This window comes from Aphelocoma coerulescens, chromosome 1, assembly GCF_041296385.1.
Source record: "Aphelocoma coerulescens isolate FSJ_1873_10779 chromosome 1, UR_Acoe_1.0, whole genome shotgun sequence".
Classification (NCBI taxonomy): Eukaryota; Metazoa; Chordata; class Aves; order Passeriformes; family Corvidae; genus Aphelocoma; species Aphelocoma coerulescens.
This window is the reverse complement of record NC_091013.1, coordinates 1,526,824-1,549,951: the sequence shown is the minus strand read 5'-3', so window position 1 is coordinate 1,549,951 and position 23,128 is coordinate 1,526,824. Positions and strand designations below refer to the sequence as shown.

The 23,128-nt window shown below is 48.8% G+C and overlaps 2 protein-coding genes across 3 annotated transcripts in view; both read left to right on the top strand.

Annotated features, from left to right (window-relative positions):
* Positions 1-1,514: 1,514 nt before the first annotated feature.
* SLC5A3 (solute carrier family 5 member 3) lies at positions 1,515-22,668 on the top strand. 2 transcript variants are annotated; one of them, XM_069007757.1, is made up of 2 exons: positions 1,515-1,602; positions 15,014-22,668. In XM_069007757.1, exon 2 carries the CDS (start codon positions 15,308-15,310, stop codon positions 17,447-17,449), a length of 2,142 nt encoding a protein of 713 aa, XP_068863858.1. In that variant the 5' UTR covers positions 1,515-1,602; positions 15,014-15,307; the 3' UTR covers positions 17,450-22,668. The 2 variants fall into 2 exon arrangements, with proteins under 2 accessions (XP_068863858.1, XP_068863938.1); XM_069007837.1 differs by lacking the exon at positions 1,515-1,602 and adding an exon at positions 9,554-10,271.
* MRPS6 (mitochondrial ribosomal protein S6) overlaps positions 1,519-23,128 on the top strand; it is a 43,231-nt gene continuing 21,621 nt past the window's right edge. Inside the window, exon 1 of the mRNA XM_069007971.1 lies at positions 1,519-1,602. Coding sequence (XP_068864072.1) covers positions 1,558-1,602 — 45 coding nt within the window. The 5' untranslated portion in view covers positions 1,519-1,557. The remainder of the gene's footprint in view (positions 1,603-23,128) is intronic.

Sequence of the window (23,128 nt, the reverse complement as noted above, 5' to 3'; positions counted from 1 at the left end):
ATCAGGGCTTCAACAGCTTGGGCAGAAACCTGTCTCTCCTCAAAGCCACATTGTTGGGCACCAGTGTGAGGGAAGGGAGGGACAAGTCTCTGCTGTGGACAAGAGACTGAGTGTTCAAACAAGCCCCCAGGCCCCTCAAACGCCTTCTTTAGTGGGAGCAGTGGTTCAGCTTCCAGCAGAGCGCAGCCGGACGCTGGTGTCGGATGTGCTGCAGCCGGAGGTATCTGTGTCACTGACCTTGGTGGCTGCACGTGAGCGCCACGCCAGGGGTGCGTGCCAGGCTGGGAAACGAAATGCGTGTCCAGAATCTCCCTCACCAGGGAGGACTCGGGCACCAAGGCCAGACACGCAGCTCTACCTCCATCCTGCTGCTCCTCGGGCCTCCAGAGCTGGGCACGGCCACCCGAGAGCTGGTCACCCCATGGCTGTGACTGCGGGTGCTCTGAGGGTGGGGAAGGTCCTGGGGGTGCACTGGAGAGCTCTCAGGATGGGGAAGTTCTGGGGGTGCGCTGAGGATGGGGAAAGACCCGGGGGTGCATTGAGGTGCCCTGAGGATGGGGAAGGTCCTTGGTGAGCACTGAGACGCGCTGAGAATGAGGAATGTCCTGGCTGTGCATCGGGGAGTTCTGAGGATGGAGAAGTCCTCGGGGTGCCCTGAGGGTGGGGAAGGTCCTGGGCCTGCACCGGGGTGCTCTGAGGACAGAGAAGTTCTGGGCGCACACTGAAGCACTCTGAAGATGGGGAAGGTCCTGGGTGGACGCTGAGAAGCTCTGAGAACGGCCAACTCCTCGGGGTGCACTGAGCGGTCCTGAGGATGAGGAAGGTTCTGGAAGGGGCCAGCTTGGACGGGGCTCGAAGCAACCCGGCGCCGTGGGAGGTGTCCGTGCCCACGGCAGGGCGCTGACCGGGATGACTCCCGGCTCCCTGGGCACCCAGGCGGCCCGGCGGCTCGGTGACACGGGCGGGGTGCCCCACACGCGCGGCGCGGCCCGAGCCGCCCCCGCCACGCGCGGGCCACACGCGAGCCCCGGCCCCCCCTCGCGCTCCGTGCGCGGCCCCGGCCGGCTGCGAGCGCGGCGGGGGGAGCGAGGGGCGGCGCAGTGGAAATTTCCACTCCCTGCAGCGGCGGCGGCGGCGGCGGCGGCTCGGGCGGATCGGGCGGCTCGGCGGGGCCGGGGGCGGTGCCGGCCGCGGGGGCAGCGAGGGGGGGGGGGGGGCGGGGAGTGCCGGCTCGGCGCGGCCGTGCCCGCGCGGGGGTCCCGGCCCTCAGGCCGCGGTGCGGGGCAGCCCCGGCCCGGCGGGGGCGGCGCTTGGCGCGGGCAGGGCCAGCCCGGTCGAGCGTGCGCAGCTCCTGCGCCCTTTAAGCCGCGCCGCCCCTGGCCGCACGGGCGTCTGAGCCGCGGGAGCCGCGCGGGAAGGAGCCGCCACAGCGCCGGGACGCGCCTTCCTCCTCCTTCTCCTCCTCCTCCTGTCCCCCCTGCTCCTCCTCTCCGGCCTCGCCGCAGCCCCCTCCTCCCCGCCCCGTGCCCCGCTCCTCCCGCCACTGCCAGCTCTAAGATGCCCCGCTATGAACTGGCTTTGATCCTGAAAGCCATGCAGAGGGTGAGTGAGGGAGAGGAGACGGGAGGAGGGGAGGGAGGTAGGTGGGACTCGCAGACCCCCCCCCCTTTGCCCCGTGGTGTCCCCTCGGTGTCCCCTCGGTGTCCCCTCGGTGTCCCCTCGGTGTCCCCTCGGTGTCCCCTCGGTGCCCGCTGTCCCCGCCGCACCGCGTGGCCCGGCCGGCCCTGTCGCCCGCAGTGTCGCAGCGTGTCCCGGGCTCCGCGGGGCTTCCTCCGCGCTCCGGCCCCTCGCCCATCGCCCCTTCCCTGCCCGCGCCCTCGGAGACTTGTCTGAGTTGCTCCCCCCGAGCCGCAGTCCCCTCTCCCCCTCCCCTCTGGTCCGCAGGTAAGCAGATCCCACGCTTTCTGGGCGACAGAGATGCGGTTTTCCTTGCCGATCCCCTCCCTCCGTGCCTGGAGCAGGTGAACCCGGCCCTTCCCATGCCCCTGCCAGCGCATCCCCCTCTCCCTCTGCAGCACCAGCGCTTTCCATCCCCCTCCCCGCACCTGCGCTGGCATCACTGGGCACCTCCTCGGGTCCCCTCGGCTCCGGGAAGCCTTGGGGCTGGGGAAAAGGGGAAAAGCAAGGATTCGCTCCAGCCAGCTCCCAACTGCGGGGTGCCACCTAATCCCCCCGTGTGCCAGGGCAGTGCCGAGGATGGGGTTTTGCCCGCACCAGTTGAGCGGGGCCGATAGGCTGGGCCGTATCGCCCCCGGGAAGGGGCGCTGGGGGTGGCAGCAGCCGTTGCCGTTGTTTTTTGGCAGCGCGGTGATAACAGAGCTCGGTTAAATGATGCTCTTCCCATTCGGCAGGAGCTGAGTCAATACGTGGGGGAAGGAGGGAGAATGGGGGATGTGTGTGCGTAAAAATAATAATAAAATAGGGACATCTCCGTGTGGATGGGAGGTTTATTTGGTAAATAACAGCTGATACTGGCCCTTCGCTAGTACCTTCTATAGCCTTTGTTTATGTGCTATTTTCCAGCAGTGCTGGTGTTGGAATGTAGCAGCACTTGTGCTAGGCTGGAGCCCTCTGATCCAGCCCGGCGTGGATACTCTGGGATTTACCCTTCATTCCAACCAGCACAATTTCCCACGGAGCAGCAGCAGCTCAGCAGCGTGGCCGTGGTTTTTTGGGAATTACGGGAGCACGTCTGGTGTGCCGCATGCACTAGTACATTTCCATTCATTTTACATGGACCATCCACATGTCGGGGCTGGCTGGCTGCTTTTTTTTTTTTTTTTTTTTTTTTTTTAATATATTTTTCCCCGTGGTTTAGCTGCAGAAGCTGTAGTAGAGACATCTCACCTGGGTCCTCTAGTGGAGAAGCACAGCAGCAGGGAGAAAGCCGGGTGACATTGCTGCACCAGCTCACCCGGGCAAAAAACGCTGCTTTTCCACTTGCTTGTCAACATATGATTTTTTTCCGAATTTTTTGTTCCTTTCCCTGTGGGTGGATGAGGCAGAGATGCTTTTTGTAGCCGTGCTGGTGATGTGGGAGATGCTTTAAGCCGGGCAAGCACTCGGAATGCAGGGCAGGACAGCAAGCGTAGCAAATCTGCCATAATACTGAGGCAGGAATAAACTGACTTCTCTGAAAGGATGCCATGGAGTGCTCTCTGCTGGAAAGGCTCTCTGGTTTCTAGGATGTGAGCACGGAGATTCAGGGATAAGCTTTTAGCTGGTAGATGCTTCTAATGAGCATCAGTGCACTCGGGATTTAACATCTGCAACCTTTGCCTCTTTGAAGTTGGACTCTCCAGCATGTTCTTTCCAGATGGATGTACCTTTAAGGGTGTTTTTTTTTTTTTTTTTTAGCTCTGTGATTATGTCCAAACATTTCAGTTTGTGCTGATGTTTTTAACCCACCCTTGTTGTAAGTCTAAAATTTAGAGTCTGTCTGTCTGCTTCTATTTTTATGCTGTTTTCAGCACACCAGATCTGGGTGCTTTTTCGTGTCCCAATATTTGGCTGCTCCTGCCTTTCTTGTGCCATGAGAACACTTGGAAATGTTTTCTGTAGTGGTTTTATGCTCTGTGGTGCTGCTGGATCTTGCCTGGGGGGTTGCTCTAATGACCCCTGTAAGCTGTGTATAATCCTGGCTGTAATACTGAATTGAATGAGGCAAAATATGGGGCTAATAAAGCCACTCTGAAGTACTGGAGTGACTCTACCACTCCTTCCTGTAGAAGAATAAATGGTATTGCTTTTCCACACCGGTGACAGCTCCTGGGCAGGTGCTCCCTGTCCTGCCCCATCAGTCCCTCTGTGGTGGCTGTGTGTCCTGGTGCTGTCTGAGCAAGTGCTGACTCTTCTCTTGGTGTCTGTGATGTCCTTCCTCACCTGTGGCAGCTCCCTTGTCCTCCAAAAAAAAAAAAAAAAAGCAAACCCTTGTCACTTGGCTTTCCTGTGCTTTAGGGCTTGTCCTGAACTTCTCGGAACTCCCTGGCAGCTTGGTGCAAACCTCAGCCTGGAGGACTTTGCTGACTCTCTTCAGAGGCAAACTTGGTGCTTCTGTGGGGTTTTCCCCACCCACAACTTTCTTTTCATAGTTCCCTTGGCATTCTCAGAGATCCAGGCAGAAAAAGTCCCTCCAGTTCGTTTTTGTTACTTTAAACCCTGTTGCTCCCCAGCCCTGCTCGTGTCCAAGTCAGGGATCCTTTCCCATTCTTTCCCTGTGTGTGGCTTCTCTTTGGAGTCTGTTGGGAGGGTCCCAGAGCCAGCACATCCCATCCATCCTGCCCGATGCTCTCCTCAGGCTTGGCAGACTCCAGAGCCTCTTCAGCTCTCCTTTTGTGCCTTAAAAACACAATGCCCAAGAGCTTTGGTAATGGCAGGAGCACGAGGGAAAACTTTCACTTCGCACTGGTTTCACTTTCCAGCCTTTGTCACTGGTTGTCTACAAAACGTCACAGACACAAAAAGTCCACACAAAAAGTCAGGATTTTATTCTGAAATCAAAGCTGAGCAGTCCTTCTCTGTCCTGTTTTGTGAGAGGTAATGGACTGGGACTAAAACCACTGTATATTTTTAATATACTAAAACATGGGATATTTTATACTCTCTGTATATAAACAGACAGCTTTTCATCAGCAGAGCCCCCAGTTGGGAAAACAATAATAAAAGCCCTAAAAGCACCCCCAAAATAAATAACCCCCCACTACTCTGTGGTGTGTTTGGAAGGTGAGGGACTTGTGTTGCTGTGTGGTGTGAGCACAGTGAGGTGAAATGATTCATTTTGCCCATTGTGTTGCTTTCCACACTGCAGCATGGAAGGAACAAATGCTGAGGGGAGCTGGGTTTGTTATCAGATTTGTTATCAGCAGTGTCCAGGTGTTTGCAAACCAAGCCTTGCCTGCCCTCAGCAGCCCCAGCCAAGCCCTGCAGCTGTGCTGGAGGTGAAGGTGCAAAATGCAAACACAGCTGTCCATGGCCTGAATTCCCTGCTCGTGACAAAAGCTGAGTTTCTAAGGATTCCCGATTTTCTCCCAGGAGAGTCGCCTTTGGCTCTGAGTGGAGGGATCGTGGCAGGGCAGGACTTTCAGCAGGGAATCCACAGGAGTGAATCCACAGGAATTCTCGCTGGCTGGGAGAGCAGAGCTCTGCAGGGAGGCTTCCCCTTCCTGCTGAAACTCGCTGGGAGCCTGGGGAAGGAAGTGAGGGGGAAAGGGAAGGAAGGAAGAGCTGGAAATGGCTTCCTGCTGCTCTGGGGCCGTTGTGCAGAGTGGCCGTGGGGTGGCAATGCCAGACCTCCGAGGGCACTGGGCACAGTGTGGGAATCCCAGAGTCCCTGTGCTTGGAAAAGACCTCCAGGATCGAGTCCAGCCTGTGACTGATCCCCACCTTGCCACTGAGAGCAGAGCACGGGGACACCTGTCCTCAGCAGCACCACTTAGTAACTGGAACTGACTGGGCACTTTGTAAATACCTCCAAGTATTTCAGTAAAAATGAGGAAATTTATCCATATTTTATTAGCAGTGTGCTCATCTTCACCTCTGACAAAGTTCAAATACACAGTGTCATAATCTAAAACCTAATCACCTTTTTCTCAGCATATACCTGGACTAGGAGACCCATCCATCCACCCATCTCTGGAATCCCAGAATGGTTTGGGTTGGAAGGGATCTTAAAAATCACCTTGTTCCACATGGCAGAGACACCTTCCACTACCCCAAGTTGCTCCAAACCCTGTCCAAGCCGGCCTTGGGCACCTCCAAATAATAACAATAATAATCCTGCAGTGAATGTGGGCTCTCATTTCTCCAGCCATGTTCTCACAACACAACTTGTCTTCAGCAGCTGTTTGTTGCTTTTGGAGTGGGTTGCCGTGTTTCCAAAATTCCCTACCTGCTGTGTGGAGATTGTTGGCTATTTTGGGAAAGCCAAAGTAAATGGGCAGTAGTGTTGCTTGACATCTTGACTATTCCCCTTAATTGCTGTGTAGGCAGCTGCAGCAATTGGGCTTTTGATGTCTCAGTTGCCAGGAAGGAAGGGGGAGAACGAAGCAGGAAGATCCTGGGTTTATTTTATTTCCTTTCCTTTCTGGTGAACCACCTGCTCTTCCAGTGCAATTGTGCACCTTCCTCACCCCTCTTCCCAACTGAGCAGGTTGAAATTACACCAAAGTTTTTTTCCTCTGTTCCCACTGGAGGTTTTAGGAGGCTGGAACCGGCTCTTCAGCCTGGCAGGGAGGGATCCTGGAGTCGGGGGTGGTGCTGGAAAGGAGACCAAAGCCTTGGAACTAAAAGGCAGGATCAGAAAACAACAAGATCCAGCACTGACTCTCCTCTGGAGGAGTCACCTTTTTGTTTGTGCCTTGAGCATTCCATAGGAAGAACTGGATTTTGAAGGGTGTGACGCACACAGCATTTGGGAACGATACCCTCTTGCCTGATATTTGACATTTTCAGTCTTGGAAGAGCCAGAATTTTTGCCAAGTGTGGGATACGTGCCTGGGTCTGAGGGGACATAGAGGACTATTCTCTTTTACAAAATAATTTAAGCCTAGTTTCAGTTCCTTGCAGGCCCCTGGTGGGATTTTAGTGGGATTTGGCCAGTCCTTCTTCAGGGGACAGCAGTGGAGGTTAACCTTTGAGTTGAAACTCTGGCTGGTTGGCTTTTGTTCCTGATGTGTTCTCTGTGCCTGTGAACAGGGAGGTGTTTTTAAACTTCAGCATGGAGCAGATTCTGTCCCTTAACTCTTGGGAAAGAAGGCAGGAGAACCTGCTGTGTTGAAGCAGCATTGCTGCTCTCCATTGTTGGAAACCCCTGGAACGTGACTGACTCCTGTAAGAGTTGTCCATTGTAACACTGAGGAGAAGCTGCTCCTTCACCTCATGTGGGTTTGTGCTTTCTGTCTCCTGATCTTCATACATTCCATACTTTGGAATGATGGAAGCTCTGGTTTTCTCTGTGTGTTCTTTCAGGAGCTGATTTCTCCAGTTCCCTTGTCCCAGAACCAAAATTGCCACACAAAAATTGCTTTGGGAGTCATTAAGCTGTTGCTCGAATAATTTATCTTCCTTTTTGTTTTTCTTTGCTCAGAGAAGCTGTGGCTGCCCCATCCCTGGAGGTGTCCAAGGCCAGCTTGGAGCAGCCTGGGACAGTGGGAGGTGTCCCTGCCCATGGCAGGGGTTGGCACTGGCTGGGCTTTAAGGTCCTTTCCAACCCAAACCATTCCATGGTCCTGTGATCTGTCAGGCTCCATCCATGGCAGGCTGGTAATTCCTGGAGCCACAGCCACCCACACCTCCCCAGCTGCAAATCTGGGATGATGGAAGAGCAGTTTGTGGGGAAGCAGTTACTTGGTAGAGCTTCATATCCCACCCTCTGTGTCCCTTACCTGAGGGCAGCAGGAACTTCTGGGCACCAGGTTATTCCCTAGAAAAATTCCTGCCCCTTGGAGCAGCAGGAATAGCCCCAGTGGAGCTGATAAAAATATGAAAGCAGGGAAAAATAAAAACAGAGATGCAAAATATAACTAATTATGGAGAAGTGGAACAGGAAAAACGGAAAGTAAATATGTGGAAAGTAAGGCAAGGGGCGAAGGACCTGTCCTCTGGGAGCACTGGTGCAAATATTGGTGCTAAAAATGAGATTCTAAAGAAAATTCATCAGCCCTGGTGAGGAGAAGAGCAGGAAGGAAGTGGATGGTGTAAAGCGAGGGTCACGAACCCAAGAAATAGGATTGAGGAACTGCATAAGAACTGTTGTTCTGCTATTTTTGAATCCTGGTTTGTGCACTTGCAAGCCAATCCTTGTGTTCAGCCCTGCACATATCTAAGGAATAATAAAAAGCCAGGTCCATGCAGAGGATGGATACAGGGAGGGAATGTGTTCAATGGAGTTGGTGTTTCAGAAAAAGAAATCAGTGTTTGGTAGCTTCTAATACAGATATTGTGCATCAAGCTGTGTAATTGGCATTAATTGTTTTATAACCAACAGAATTTTATTGAACTCTGGTTTTGGTGTCTTGAAATCTCCAAGAAGGATCAGAAGTCTTGCAACAGCACCCAGCTGACTGGGAAGCTTGGAGAGCCTCAAATTCTTGGATTGTGTATGATCCTGAGCTTCTGTGTCACCTATCAATAATCCTTGTGCTGCTTTATATTCTTCCAAAGATTGTGGGCAGCCATAAATGTGATGGGAATTTGGGGAAGTCCTAAAGAAGCTTAATGAGTCTGGTTTTATTTTCTTCTTATGTGCTTCCTAGAAATTTGAAGAAGAATTTCCACCTGGTGTCTTGCCCAGTTTCATGGGGACTGCCACTGCTTCTTTCTCATTTCCCAAGTAACTCCTGTACTCTCCCAGCCCAAATCCTCCTCAAATGGGATGAACCAGCCCATTTTTTAGGCTAGGATTATCCAGTTCCTGCTGCCTGGTGATCACCACCAGCTGGATCATGTCTTTGAACCTCCAGCTGTACTAAAGGGGCATCTTCAGTAGTGGCAGAAATTTTGTAGCGCTTCTGATCTTTGCTTCTAAAAAGGTGATAACTTTGTCCAGAGAACTGAAGTGGTCCCAAATCCACTCCAGAAATCAAATTCTTGGCTCTTTAGGCTTGTTTGCCCCATTCTCTTGCTGCTGTTCTGTCATCAAGTACTTCACCTCCTTCACTCCTGCCATGGCACTGAAATGTTTGTGCTGATGGATTTTGGGTTGCCGAAAGAAGGGATTTGAGCCTTGGGGCTCGGTGTCCTTCTGCACCTTCCAGTGCAGTGTGACCTGGCAGGGAAATCCTGCCTGGTGCTGTGTGATGCCAGAACCTTCCAGTTTTTGCCAGCCCCTTCCCACTTCCTTGTAAATGTCTGGTGTTCCCAGTTTGCCCTCTGGTGCCCTTGATTTTGCAGTTGACCACATGGCTGCTGGGTTGTCTCTGCCTCTTTTGCTTTCAGTTCCTGTGGAAAAGAACTGTGCCCTGTGGAGGGGTGAACGTCACCTCTCTGTGGTTTCCTTGCTCAGGGCTGGAGTCTGTGGTGACAAACTGAGCTCAGGAGGGCCCTGCTGGAGCTGCTGGTGAGGCAGGAAGGGTTCTGCTGATTGCCCAGGGAGCAGTGGCCCAGTTCCTTGGCAGTTTGTGCTCCCTTCACAGAATCCCAGGGTCCCCGAGGTTGGAAAAGCCCTCCCAGCCCATCAAGGCCCAGCTGTGCCCGATACCCACCTTGTCCCTTGCCCAGAGCACTGAGTGCCACCTCCAGGCCTTTCTTGGGGACTCCAAACCTCCCTGGGCAGCCCCTTCCAGTTCCTTTCCATGGAGAAATTCCTCCAGATATCATTTGTCATCCATGGAAACATAAGCCAATTCTTCAGGCTGACAAGGGGAAAAGGAAATTATTAACTCCTTATTTTCTTTAAATTGTTAATTGGTGGATTAATCTCAAGACCTGGATAAGATGCTACATCATGTCTAGGTAGGCCTGGAGAAGACAGAATTTCTTTCTGGTGTCTTTGTATTTTAACAGATAAAAAAGGACTTTCTGTCTCCTTCCCTCTGTCCCCAGCTCACCCCATTTCCCCCGCAGGTGTTTGGAGTTTTGGGAAGAACAGTGGAAGCAAATCAGTCCCTTATTGCTGCTGGAGTGCTGGGGACTGGCTCTTGGCAAAGGGAACCAGCCAAGTGTGAATGTCACAGGCAGTGGCATGAAGTGGCTCGGGGAGGGTGATGCAGATTCAGAAAACATCCATCTTTTCTTGCTTCCAAGGCTCTAGCTTCTCTTGTGTCCACGGAGTGCTGGAGTCTCCTACCTCTGCCTGCTCCCCCCTCCTTCATTTGTGACTTGGTGGGACACTGGAGTGGATGTATTTGCTTGAGATGAGGGGGGAAAATGGTTAAAAAACCCCAAAAATGACAAATAAATTATGTGTTGCTTTAACAGTGTCACTCCCAGTGCCCCTGAGCTCCCAGTGGCCTCACATCACTCCAGTTTCTGCTCTGGAATTGTCCACTGTACATCCCATTTCTGACTGGGAAATGCAGTGAGTTCTCTGTCTCTTGCTCTGGGGTCACTTATTTCTCTCATGTCTCCCTCAGCAGTTGTGTAAAAAAGAATCAAGAAGAATTTGTGCTGGAACAAGCTGCTTTTTTGTGATGCTGCAGTAAAACGAAGATCAGAGCTGGAGTGATTCCTGACCAAAACAAAAGTTCATGACGGGTTCCTAACAGCTCCTTTGAGTGAGTGACTTGATCCTTGCACCTCAGATTGGATTTTTTTGGTAGTGGTGGTTTTTGGAGTTGGCTCCTGTGTTCTCCAGGCCAGCAGGAGGTTGATGTGGGGACCATGCAGAGCGTGACCAACAGGTTCAGTCAGGTTGGCTCAGGTACCGTGGAAATGTGGCCCTGTCCTGCTGCAGCCTCTTGAGTTCAGGTCTGGCCTGGCATCCCCAGCAGCTCAAGCTATTTATTGGATGCTTCAGGTCAACTTCTGCCTTCCCTGTCTGTCCCAGGGGGGTTCCTGGCACATTCCTCTGCCCCAGCTCCTGGTTTTCAGGGAAAAGCCTGGAACTGCTGCCCTGGATGCTGAGGATAGCCAAGGATAGCCCCTGCTTCCTCAAGGGCATGTGCTACATAATTTATGTATCACTTACTCCATGAAGAGCTTCAGTGCTCCTTTTTTGTGTTCTGGAGTGCTGCAGTAAATGGAACAGAGCTTTTCCTCCTTTTTTTTTTTTTGTCCTGAGAGGTTTTTTCCCTGAGGCTGCCGTGTGTTTACTGTGGAGCAGTGGACAGGTAGGAATTCACTGGTGTGTCCGTGGCAGGAGGGCAAGGAGTCTGGAAACACACTCAGGGGGTTGGACATGGTACAGACCCCACTCAAGGCACGAGACTTCTGTTATTTATTACTTTTTTTGGTGGCAGGGAGTTAATATTTTCCATGGTCCTGGCAGTCTGGACAGTTTTCTTCCACACAACAGAGCTGTTCAGTAGGGAAAGTGCTGCAGGTCTGAGTTCAAAAATACTCCTGCTTGAAGGTGGAGAGGGAAAATGTTATTTCCAAGAAATAATCTGTGAACAAAGTACTTAATTTGCTAACAGCAGACACTCCTGTGGGATAGGTGGGCATCTGCACTCCCAAATTAACCCTTAAAACATTGGGATTGGTGAAAAGGGAAGTCAGCTCAGAAACTTTCCATCTGCCGAAAACCCAGCGGAGCTGAGAACAAACAGTGGCTTCAGAGCTGGAGCAGTTGGACTCTGGCATGTTTTAAACACCCATTTTATTAGAAAAGCACTGTGGAGAAAGTTTTCCTTTAGAACAATCGTACAAATTTCTCCTCAAAATCCCACCCTGGGTCTGCTTCACATTATGAAATTTCTCTTCAGGGACTTGCTTGGGATTTTTTTTCCCCTTAAGGAACAGGCTGGGTGTTGGAGAGACATATGCATTGTTTCACCAGAGCTGCAGCCTCTATCTCCAGACAAGAGGGAAGCACATTGTTTTGTGTCTTTGATACGATCCAGCCAGAAAACAGCCTCAGGGAAGAAAATTCCCAGTCCTTGGCAGCAGCACTTTCTTTCTGCCTTTTTTTTCTTTTTTTTTTTTTCCCTCTGTTAGTGCCACAATGTTCACTGTTCTAATAACTCAGGATTAAACTCACATGGGGCATCTCCAAAGTCCTTTGTAAGACTTGAGGTCAGAACTTGCTGAAAGTTCAGAGGGACGAGTCTCATTTTCCTAATGAAGAAAAGTTCCAGGGTTATTTTGGAATTAGGTCTAAGAAACTGGTACAAGAAGCTACTTCAGTGCTGTAATTTAGTGACAGTGCAGCAAATTTGTGGTGGCTGCTGAAAACTTTCCACCAGCTCAGGCAAACTGAGCCTGGCGAAGAAACCTCGGGTGTTGGTGACAAAGGGCAGGGTTCAGCTCTCTGCAATTTGATTATTTCAGGTGCATGGTCTGGCTGTATCTTCCTATGGAAAACACTCCAGGAAATTCACATGGTGTTTATTTTGGTTGGAATGAGCTCCTTGGAGCTGAAGTGACTTAATCGAGGAATGTCACAATTTATTTGAGGGCAGCTGCATCTAATACTGACACACTTGTCAGAAAGTCTGGATCCTGGAATTACAGGAGGTTTGGATTCCCAGGGACCTTAAAGCCAATCCATCCCACCCCCAGGGCAGGGACACCTTCCACCATCCCAGGCTGCTCCAAGCCCTGTCCAGCCTGGCCTTGGACACTGCCAGGGATCCAGGGGCAGCCACAGCTTCCCTGTTTATAGAAACACTCTGAGCTGGATACTTCTGGTATCAAATAGAATTCGTTTTAACAGCTATTTTTGTGATTTCTCCATATTGCTCTAGAGGATACTTCTGACAGGTCACCAATGAACCTGCAGGGAAGATGGTGGGGGGTGAACTCAAGTTCAAATCAAACATTTTTCAGTAATGAGAAGGACAACAGAGCATTAAAAATATTAATTATTGCCATTTCTTTATCTTGCTCTTCTTCTGGGTTTTTGTGTAGTAGTTTTTCTTTTTATCATATCTCAGTAAAATCTCTTCTTCCCTTTCCCTTCAAATATTTATAGTTTTGGTATAAACATAATATAGTTGAAAATTTAGCTGAATATAGCAAAAGACACAACACTATTAAAGTGTTGCTCCAAAGTGCTTAAAACTAAGAATAGTCCATTAAACTTGGCTCTGATTGCGTCATCTGATGTGAAGTGTTTATAATTTTGGGTTGGATTAAGCTATTAGACCATTTAACTCTCCTGTATTTGCGGGTGGGGAGAAATGTGAATTCTTCTGTGGAAGAATTGAAAATACATCTGTGGTTTGAGGCTTCTGAGGAATGATAAATTTAGCCCAGTGCTGTAATCAGTCCATTTTGTGCCATGGCTCCTTAGTCTCTCATTATTGGCTGTAATTCCAGCAGAAGGAATATCTCTATTCTCAAGTGGGTTCGTGGTGCTGGGGGGGAACCCTTATTACTTTTTTTTTAAATTATTTTTCTCCTGAAAAACAACTGGATCATACAAATGACACGATGGTGGATTTCTCCTTAAGGCTGAAGTTGTGGTTTTCTGGTAGCTATTTTTAAAATCTGTGAGGAGTTGCACGTTTTTACCTCAGCATCATTGCTGCCTTCAACACAACATGTGCATTTTCAACCTTAACTCTCCTGGAACTTGAAATGGTTTTATTGACCCTTTAAACAAACCCAGTATATGGCAGGGATGCTAAACAAGAAACCAGCCAAATATTAGAATATGTTTCAGGCTGTATTAATCATTAATTAATGGAATGGGAGCTTCAGCCTCATGCCAGAGAATGAACTGGAAGGGGATGCCTGGAGCTGATGCTTGTAGGACTTGTGAGACTTTATGGTCAGCAAAAAGACAAAGTGTTGGGTTTTTTATGCCTTTTCCAGTGGGTGGGAAAGGGGAGTGGAGTCAGACCTCATTCCTCACCTTCTGTAATAATCTCATTATTGCTGAAGGTTTGTGTGCTGCTCTTCAGAATAAATCTGTTCTTTGCTTTGGTCTTCCCTTCCCATGGCCACTGGGTGTAGGAAATAGAAGAATCCCGTGTCCAGCACTCTCTAAACCCATTAGAAGGTTTTGGGTTGGTAGAGGGTGGGCAGGCCCTGGCACAGGGTGCCCAGAGCAGCTGGGGCTGCCCCTGGATCCCTGGCAGTGCCCAAGGCCAGGCTGGACACTGGGGCTTGGAGCAGCCTGGGACAGTGGGAGGTGTCCCTGCCATGGCAGGGGTGGCACTGGATGGGCTTTGAGATCCCTCCATCCCAAATCATTCTATGATTCTGTGGTACCTCCCAAGGCATAAACAGAGACAGGAGCACATCCCAAATCCATGAGGGAGCCCCATGCAGCTCCTCAGTGCCCCTTCCTCTCTCACCTCCCTGCCACCAAGTCTACTGTCCCCTTCCCTCTACTTCCAGTGCTTCAGTCCTGCTTGCCAAAATGAGTTTTATTTCCTGACATGCCTTGGGAGAGTGTCAGGTGGGATTGGGAATTTGGGAAGAGAGCAGCAGGGAAAGCTTTGCCTCCATACCTTCCACCTCTCCCTGCTGGGATGGGAATGGATGCTGGGAACGGCGCTTCCTGGCATCCTCCCAGCTGTGACTGCTGCCAGAATCCACCCAGTGTTCCCTCCTGTGTCTCTGGTGCTCCCCCAAAACCCCAGGTGTGGGTATCCAGAGGCACTGGCCCTAAAATGGGATGTCAGGCGGAGTTTTGCTTCTGCCACTTGCTGGAACGAGATGTTTTCTCCCCTTGGATCATATGGATGTGTATGGAGAGCTTTCCAAGTAAAAAATAACCCTGTGATTATCTGTATCCCAGACAGAAGCAAACTCACCTCAAAACGTGCAGAGTAACCTTGATCCTCCAGCTGATTTGAAATGGATGTTGGTTTTTGACAGCGCTGTGACCTCACTTTGGTTTTTCTAGCAGCCAGCTGGTGTCTCAAGTGCAATCCTGTGGTGCCAGGATCTCCCAGGATTTAGGGGGTGCAGTGCAGGAAATGCTGAGCCAAGTTCAGGCTCTGTAGTGGTTGTTATTTGAGTTACTTTAATTTTATTTTCCTAACATTGCCTGAAAGAGGAAGATCTGGTTAGTGGCTTGAGAAGGAGACTTGTGAGACACCAGAGTAAAGGAAAAGAAAATGTATTTTTGTTGCTTGCCGTGTTCTGGGGAATTTGGGTCGCTCAATCCTCCCGAATTGCTGCGTCTCTGAAGGTACCTGTAACCACTGAAGTTGACTCCTAAAAGGCTTTTACCACTTAGCCCTACAAATATTTAATGATGTCTGTTATGGATTGCAGGAAATACCAAGGGGGAAAAATCTGTGGTGTTCAGTGATTTGTTTTACTACACTTCAAATTTTTTCTCATTACTTCATGAAATTCCTCTCTAATTCAATCTTTGTCTTTTGTCTTTGCTGCCTTGCAGGGTTGGTACAGTAGGCCTCACTAAACTTAGCTGCAACTAAGAATTTCTCCTACATCAACTGAGTTAAGGCTGATGCTCTTGTGGAATGTGGATTAAAAGTGCGTGCTAAGTTCCCAAATTTGAGAAGCGGAGAAAAGTAAATGTACCACTGCCACCAGCATCAGGACAGCAAACCAAGGGACAAAGAATTTGACCCGCTGTGTTGATTTTGGTTAAAACTGGTTCACGTGGTGCTTAAGAGACGTTGGCTGGGGGGCGAGAAGTGGACGTCAGCGAAGGCTTTTTGGTTACAAAATGAGGGCTGCTTTGGAGCCAGCAGACATTGCCATTGTGGCCCTGTACTTCGTGCTTGTAATGTGCATAGGTTTCTTTGCCATGTGGAAAAACAATCGGAGCACCGTGAGTGGCTACTTTTTGGCAGGGCGTTCTATGACCTGGGTAGCTATCGGGGCCTCGTTGTTTGTGAGCAATATTGGAAGTGAACATTTCATTGGGCTCGCAGGATCTGGAGCGGCGAGCGGATTCGCCGTAGGCGCGTGGGAGTTCAACGCCTTAATGCTTTTGCAGCTTTTGGGATGGGTCTTCGTGCCAGTCTACATCCGGTCGGGAGTGTACACCATGCCCGAATACTTGTCCAAGCGGTTCGGAGGGCATAGGATTCAAATCTATTTTGCAGCGTTGTCTCTACTTCTTTATATCTTCACCAAACTCTCGGTTGACTTGTATTCAGGGGCGCTTTTTATCCAAGAGTCCCTAGGGTGGAACCTCTACCTGTCGGTGATCCTGCTGATCGGAATGACGGCGCTGCTGACTGTGACCGGAGGGCTGGTGGCCGTCATCTACACAGACACCCTCCAAGCCCTCCTTATGATCATCGGGGCCCTCACACTCATGATCATAAGCCTCACGGAGGTCGGTGGGTTTGAAGAAGTGAAAAGGAGGTACATGTTGGCGACACCAAATATCACCTCCATCCTCCTAACCTACAACATCTCCAACACCAACTCCTGCAACGTCAACCCAAAGCCCGACTCTCTTAAAATGCTGCGTGAGCCGATGGACGAAGACATTCCCTGGCCTGGATTTCTGCTGGGACAGACCCCGGCCTCAGTGTGGTACTGGTGCGCTGACCAAGTCATAGTGCAGAGAGTTCTGGCCGCCAAAAACATCGCTAATGCCAAAGGCTCCACCCTCATGGCCGGCTTCTTGAAGCTGCTGCCCATGTTCATCATCGTGGTGCCGGGGATGATCTCCCGCATCCTGTTTGTGGATGACATCGCCTGCATCAACCCGGAGCACTGCTTCCAGGTGTGCGGGAGCAGGGCCGGCTGCTCCAACATCGCCTACCCGCGCCTGGTGATGAATCTGGTGCCCGTGGGGCTGCGCGGGCTCATGATGGCCGTGATGATCGCCGCCCTGATGAGCGACCTGGACTCCATCTTCAACAGCGCCAGCACCATCTTCACGCTCGACGTTTACAAACTCATCCGGAAGAGCGCGACCTCCCGGGAGCTCATGGTCGTGGGCAGGGTCTTCGTGGCCTTCATGGTGGTGATCAGCATCGCCTGGGTGCCCATCATCGTGGAGATGCAGGGCGGGCAGATGTACCTGTACATCCAGGAGGTCGCAGACTACCTGACCCCGCCGGTGGCCGCCCTGTTCCTCATGGCCATCTTCTGGAAGCGTTGCAACGAGCAGGGCGCTTTCTACGGCGGCATGGCCGGGTTTGTCCTGGGGGCCATCCGGCTGATCCTGGCCTTCTTCTACCGCGCTCCCGAGTGCAACCAGCCAGACACCAGGCCCGGCTTCATCAAGGACATCCATTACATGTACGTGGCCACGGGCCTGTTCTGGATCACCGGGTTCGTGACGGTCGTGGTGAGCCTGCTCACGCCACCGCCCACCAAGGAGCAGGTCCGGACCACCACGTTCTGGGCCCTGATGAAGCGGAAAGTGCCGGAGAGCGATGGCAAGGGGGAGCTGTACCAGGCCCGGGAGAAGAGCGTCCTCAAGTGCAACGAGAACGCCAACCACATCATTCCCAACGGGAAGTCGGAGGAGAACATTAAAAACGTGAAGCCGGAGGACATCAACCTCCTGGTCACGTGCAGGGATGACAGCAACCCGGTGATCTCGGTGAGCCACTCCGAGGTGGAGACGCCCGTGGATTGTTATTCCAACGGACAGGCGGCCCTGATGGGGGAGAAAAAGCATGAGGAGGAGACTGACGACAGGGAGAGACGTTTGAAATTCATAGATTGGTTCTGTGGCTTTAAAAGTAAAAACATAAACAAGAGAGTGGTTCGGGAGGTCGAGGAAGAGACTGTTTGTTTACAAATGCTGGAAGAGACTCCAAAAGTTAAACTATTACTAAATACTGGACTGGTCTGTGTCTGTTCTCTTGGAATCTTCATGTTTGTCTACTTCTCTTTGTGAGTGAATAGTGAACTTTTAAGGGTATGGCTTAAACATACAGAAGTTGATACAGGTCTCTGGAGATTTTTGGTTTTTCTTTTCTTTTCAAACGACATAACCACAACCCAGGCATTGTTTACGCTATAATTGTAAGATCAACTCAGCTTTAGCCTATTTCGAGACCATTTGAGATGTGTTGTCCTCCCTCTGCTGAAAGCAGAACCTGTCCTGTGGTGGCTTTTTCGTTTTTTCCCTTTTGTGTTGTTTTTTTTTTGGTGGGTTGTTTTTTTTTTCCATTTGCAGCACTAACCTTTTGTTTTTCTGTGTATAAATATACCAAAGGCAGGCAGGTGGCTGTGTTTGAAGTCAGGCAGTTACAGCTCAGTCAGCACTAAGTGCAGATAACAGGTAATCAGTTACCAGTGTGTAAAATCTGAGTGATTAAAGCTGTGTCAAAAGATTTTTAAATGCAGAGCTGTGATGCACATTTATAAAATAACTATATTACCTTGGCCAACTTAGCACTTTTTAATTACACTCACTGCTTTTTTTTCCTTTTTTTTTTTTTTTCCCAGTTTCTCATTTCACTTCTGGCAACAACAGGAAGCTGTTTTGTCTCATTTTATAGCACTTAAAACATGATAGCTCTTAGCAGCTTTCTGCCTTTTTTCTTTTTATTATTGTTTGTAAGGAAATTTTTGTCTTTTGATTTTTATCCACTGTAAATTCCAGTACTGAAAAGTTTCTGTATTTAAAAAAAAAAAAAAAAAGAGAAAAAAACCAAAACGAAATCAAAAATAAGCCTGGAGATGATAAACTGTCAGTGGAGGAGGAAGAAAAAGAAATATTCTTTCTGTGGGGTTTGTAGTATATTGAAGAATCCCAGAGTTTTTAGGGTGGGTTTGTGATGTCCCTGGGCAGCTGTTTCAGGGCTCTGCCACCTCCATGGAAAGAATTTTTTCCTCAGGTTTGGGTGGAGCTTCTTGAGTTTCAGTAAATGGCCAAAAAGATTCATTCAGCCTCTCCAGCCTCCAAACCTTTAGGACATTGTTAGGATGAGCTTCTTTTTAGGGAAAAATCTGTTTGTAGGTTCTACCACGTGGGAAGAAGAGAAACATGAGGCTTTGCATGTCTTGAAAAACTGTTTTCCACCCTGCAGAAGGGTTTTCCTCTGCTGTGCCTGGGAGGAATCCCTGCAGCCCCGATGCTGCAGGGGCAGAACAACTGGGCAGGCAAGGAAGGGGAAATGGGGGAGAGAGGTGAAAGTGCTCCTTGTTTTCCACAGTCCTTTTGCCTCAGGTCTTCTCCCACTTCCCCTTTCACCCTGTCAAACCTTTTTGTTTTTTTGAGGAATCCCAGAATCCCTGAGCCTGGAAAAGCCCTCCCAGGTCACTGAGTTCCAGCTTTGCCCAATCCCCACCTTGTCACCCAGCCCAGAGTGCCACCTCCAGGGGTGGGCACTCCACCCCCTCCCTGGGCAGCCCGTTCCCATGAGTGACCTTTCTGGGAAGAAATTCCCTCCCTCCTCAGAACGATGCGGAGGCATTCAGTGTCAGGAGCCAGGGAGCGCGTGCAGCCACAATCTGTGTCGCCAATTGAGGTCTGTCCTGTCCTCGGGATTTGTCCAAAAAACGTTCATTCCTCCCAGGCAGTCACAGCTATTTGTAGGTCTCCAGATCCAGAGGATCTTCTCTCCCAAAGGATAGATGCCCAGGCAGGGATGAGCAGTTCCAAGGTGTGGAGGATGTGTGTGCAGCACGTTGGTGCTCTCACCCTTCCCCAAGCCAAGCTGGGTCCTGGTTTTGGGAGCAGAGCCTGGCGTGGCTGCACTTCCACTTAAACTCCTTCCCTCTCCAGGACAGAGTGGTCATATCCAGGCTTTCCATGGAAACAATTCCTCCAGTTGTCTTTGCTCCTGAGCTCGTCTCAGGGGAGCACGAACTGGCTGGGCCAAAATGGAGCAGAGGGACCATTGTGACAGTTCACCAAAACCAGTTCAGGGGTCCAGCAACATTCCCTTGGTGCATAGACAAGAACCAATTCCTGTGGGGGAAATGGTTTTATAGAGATGAAATTTGGGTCAATCCTGCCTTTGACTGCTGGAGAAAGTTTGTTTTTCCAGTGGTGCCATCCACATGGCTTTTAGTGGCCATTTACAATACATGTTTTCAGATAAAAGGATTCACTTCTATTTTTGGGGTGTTTTTGTTTGTTTTGGTGGTGTTTTTACATCAGTTGAATCTCATTCATTCCAAAACTTTCACCAGAGGCTGAGCTGCCCCACTTTCTCCACTTGGTTTAGTTGTTGCTGCTGGGAAGTAGAACTACTCCAAAGTGGAAAACTTGGAGTGGTGTTGCAATATTTGTAGAGAGGAGTCGCCATACCTGGTGTTGATGTTGCTACCAATGGGACGAGACACATTTTCTTCTGGTTTGTGTGGCCACAGCTTGGTTTGGGAAAATATTTTAAATCCTATTCAAGGGTGAAATCCTGGTGTGGGAAATAATGGCATCTCAAGTTGCTTCATTAGCGGGCTGAGCTGTGAGGGATGGTTTGATGTCCAATGTAGGGAGTTGTTTCCATACAGGATAAAATAATTTAGGGCAACATTTGATGGAGTGGGATGAAAAATGACGACTTGTAGAGGGTAAAGATAATTCTCAGTCCAACAATATCCTCTTGAGAAGGCTGGGATGTGGCTCAAATGCCTGATTTGGCCCAGGGAAGGAGACTCGTGTCCCTTTGGAACTCGGCACGACTTCAGAGCAGCGGCTGGCCCTGGGATTTTCCAGGCTGCTCCTCCTTGCCCTCAATGTCCAGCGCTTTGCCACCACCTGGGAAGCCAGGTCAGCTCAGGGACCCTTTGGCTTGGCTCCATCGCCCCCCTGTGCTGTTCCCCAGGGTGCCTTACGTGGGCGGGCAGCTGAAGGCACGGCTGGAGGAGGCGCTTCCAGTGCTTCCAGCGGCTTCTTCCTGCTCCTTTCATCCCTCTGCCCTTCCCTGAGTCATTTGCTCCTCAAAGAGGACACTTGGAGGAGTTAATAGGCAGAATTCCAGTGTCCTGCTCAGTCAGATCCATGGGGAAATCGTCCTTGGCTGTGGAAGGGAGTCAAGTCCTTCACGAATGCACTGTGGAGCCCGACACGCTCCATCTCCCAGTTCATTTATTCTCCCTTTTGCTACACTAACGAGCTGCCACGTTAATCACACTGATAACTGGCAGGCAGGATCATCATTAATTACTAATCTGCCTCCCTACCCCATCTTTGGACCTGGTATTGTGAAGCTTTGAAGCAAATTCTTTCTCCAGTGCTTTTTCTCATCAGGTGTTTCCGAGGTGTTTTGTGTGCTCCTCTTCAGCCTCGTTGTGTCATAGAGGTCCTGGAAGTTGCTGATGTTCTTTGCTGCATAAAACCACTTAATAAAAGGCCTTCATTATTAAATAGAGATGTTTCTGAGGTTCCAAGCAAGCTGCCTGCTGGTGAGAAGGACCTTAGGTAGGAGAAGGGATTTTTTTATAGCGTAAACAAGCCTTTGCTGAGGGGGAAAGTTGATGAATTTGGGGTTAAACACCCAATTTTTTGGTCCAGCAGAACCACAAAGTGTTTCCCACGATGGACAATCAGCTCCATGAATTTTGTTGCCTGGCCTCCTCCCTCTGGGTGGGGCTGGTTGTGCTTCTGTCTTGCAGCAATGGGTTTATTTATTATTGCCTTGATCTTAGGATGACAAGTCCTGGAAAACTGAGTTTGGAATGACAGCTGTTTTTCTTCTTGTTATATCCCTTAACTTATTTTTCTGGTAAGATATTTGAATTTTTCTCCTGGAAATAGTAGAAGCCTTTTATTTAAAAAAAAAGAAAAAAAAAAGAAAAAAAAATTTAAAAAAAATTAGAAAGAAGAGGCTTCTTGAGAGTTTAATACATTTTGGGAGACTGTTTTTATTTAAGTTTTTTTTAATGGTGATTTGATGCTATTCTCTGCCAAAGTTTAGAGGTTTTTTTTGTTGTTTTTTTGTTTTTTAAAAATAATTTTTCCTGTTTAGCTTTTAGGGAAAGGAAACAGTGCGAGATTGTAAGAAATTAAAATGGCCTTCAGTATATTCCTTATATTGTGTATTTTTTACTTCTCCACTTGTGTGTTCCCTGATCCCAGAAGGGCCAGGATGAGACTTCTGATGAGAGTCATGAGCCCTGTAACCGAGGAGAGAAAAGGATTTATTTCCACGAGGTTGCAGTGGAGGGGGCAGAGCCACCCAGGGAGCTCTGCCAGCACTTAGAAGATGCTTACAACTTTAAAACAGCTTTATTTTTTTTATATATCTATTTTTTTAAATCCTGAGATAGAGGAGGTGTTGGGAATTGCTCCCTTTCAGAGAACAGGAGACATGGAAGAAGCTGGAGTTGCCAAGCTCCAGCTTTCTCGAGGAAATCTTTGGATTTAGCATGTACAGAGAAGCAAAATTACTCATCTGTTAATTTGGTATTCTGTATGTTCTGTGCCCTTAAATGTAATTGTTTTGAAAATAAAACTAACCTTGTTATGTGATGTTAAAAGCAGACTTCTGTGCAATGTTTTAATTTTTTTTTGTTGTTGTTTTTTTTAAAGAAAATGTTTGTATATAATTAAATGGTTTAATGTGCTTTAATTGGCCTAAGGTAAAGAGTAGTCCTAGAATGTAAAACATATATAATTAGAATTTCTGATTTCACTGTGAGATCTCTGAACTCTTGGTTTTTTGGGTTTTTGATTTTTGTTTTGTTTTGTTTTGCAAAGTGGTTTTGTTTTGTTTACAAAACACTTTCTCTTTGATTTCTTTCCTGGTGTTGGTTTCAAGGCATTTGCTTCACTTCTGTTCCAATCTTGAACTCATGGTATAGTGACATCTGGTGACACTTGGCATTCTCAGTTCCACTGTGTAAAGTCAGACACTTTGAGCAAAACCGGCGGTGAAATGACAATTCTGTGTCTAGGAATACACGTTTTTAAAATGAGGTGGTTATAAAAATAGTTGCTGTGCAAAATGTTAGTAGTCTTCTTCAAGAAGAAAGCAAAATTTTCTAATCTCACTCGAGCAGTCTCTTCATTCATCATCTTGTTTTCTAAAGCACAGTGTCAAAGTGATGCTGCTTTACCTTGTATCTCTGAGAAAATGTTTTTTTAGATATCTGTGAAGTATTTTTGGGTTTTGTTGCTGTTGTATTTTTCTGCAGATTTTATATAAAATACCAGTTAATGAACTGCCTTTTTTCTGTTGGTTTTTTTTTTAACTCTCGAAAATACATTTCAGACCAAAACCAAATGATATCATATAGCATTTGAAACCTGCCTTTTTCCTTGTCCCTTGGTTGTTTTTTTGGAAATAAGCCAAATGGGCATGTAGATAAGATCACTATAATGGATCCAGGTCTCTTTTGGTAAAGTGTTATTTAAAGGTCTTTTAAGATCTTATAAGACAATATATTGAAAAAAAACCAAACCCTTTACTGTAGTAGGAATATAGATTTAGAAGTGTTAATGAGATTAATACAGCTTAATTATATTGTAAGTTGCTACTGTCCTTAATGACAAGCTTTTTGTCATAGAAACGATGTATGATAAATTAATTTTGGTCTAGTGTATAGAATTATCATATTGCTATCAATCTTTGAAGTAAATCTGATGCAAAATTTTCATAGTTAGCATTGCTGGCCCTGTGTA

Coding starts and splice junctions, on each gene's coding strand:
- SLC5A3 (XM_069007757.1), top strand. CDS start 15,308: ATGAGGGCTGCTTTGGAGCCAGCAGACATTGCCATTGTGGCCCTGTAC.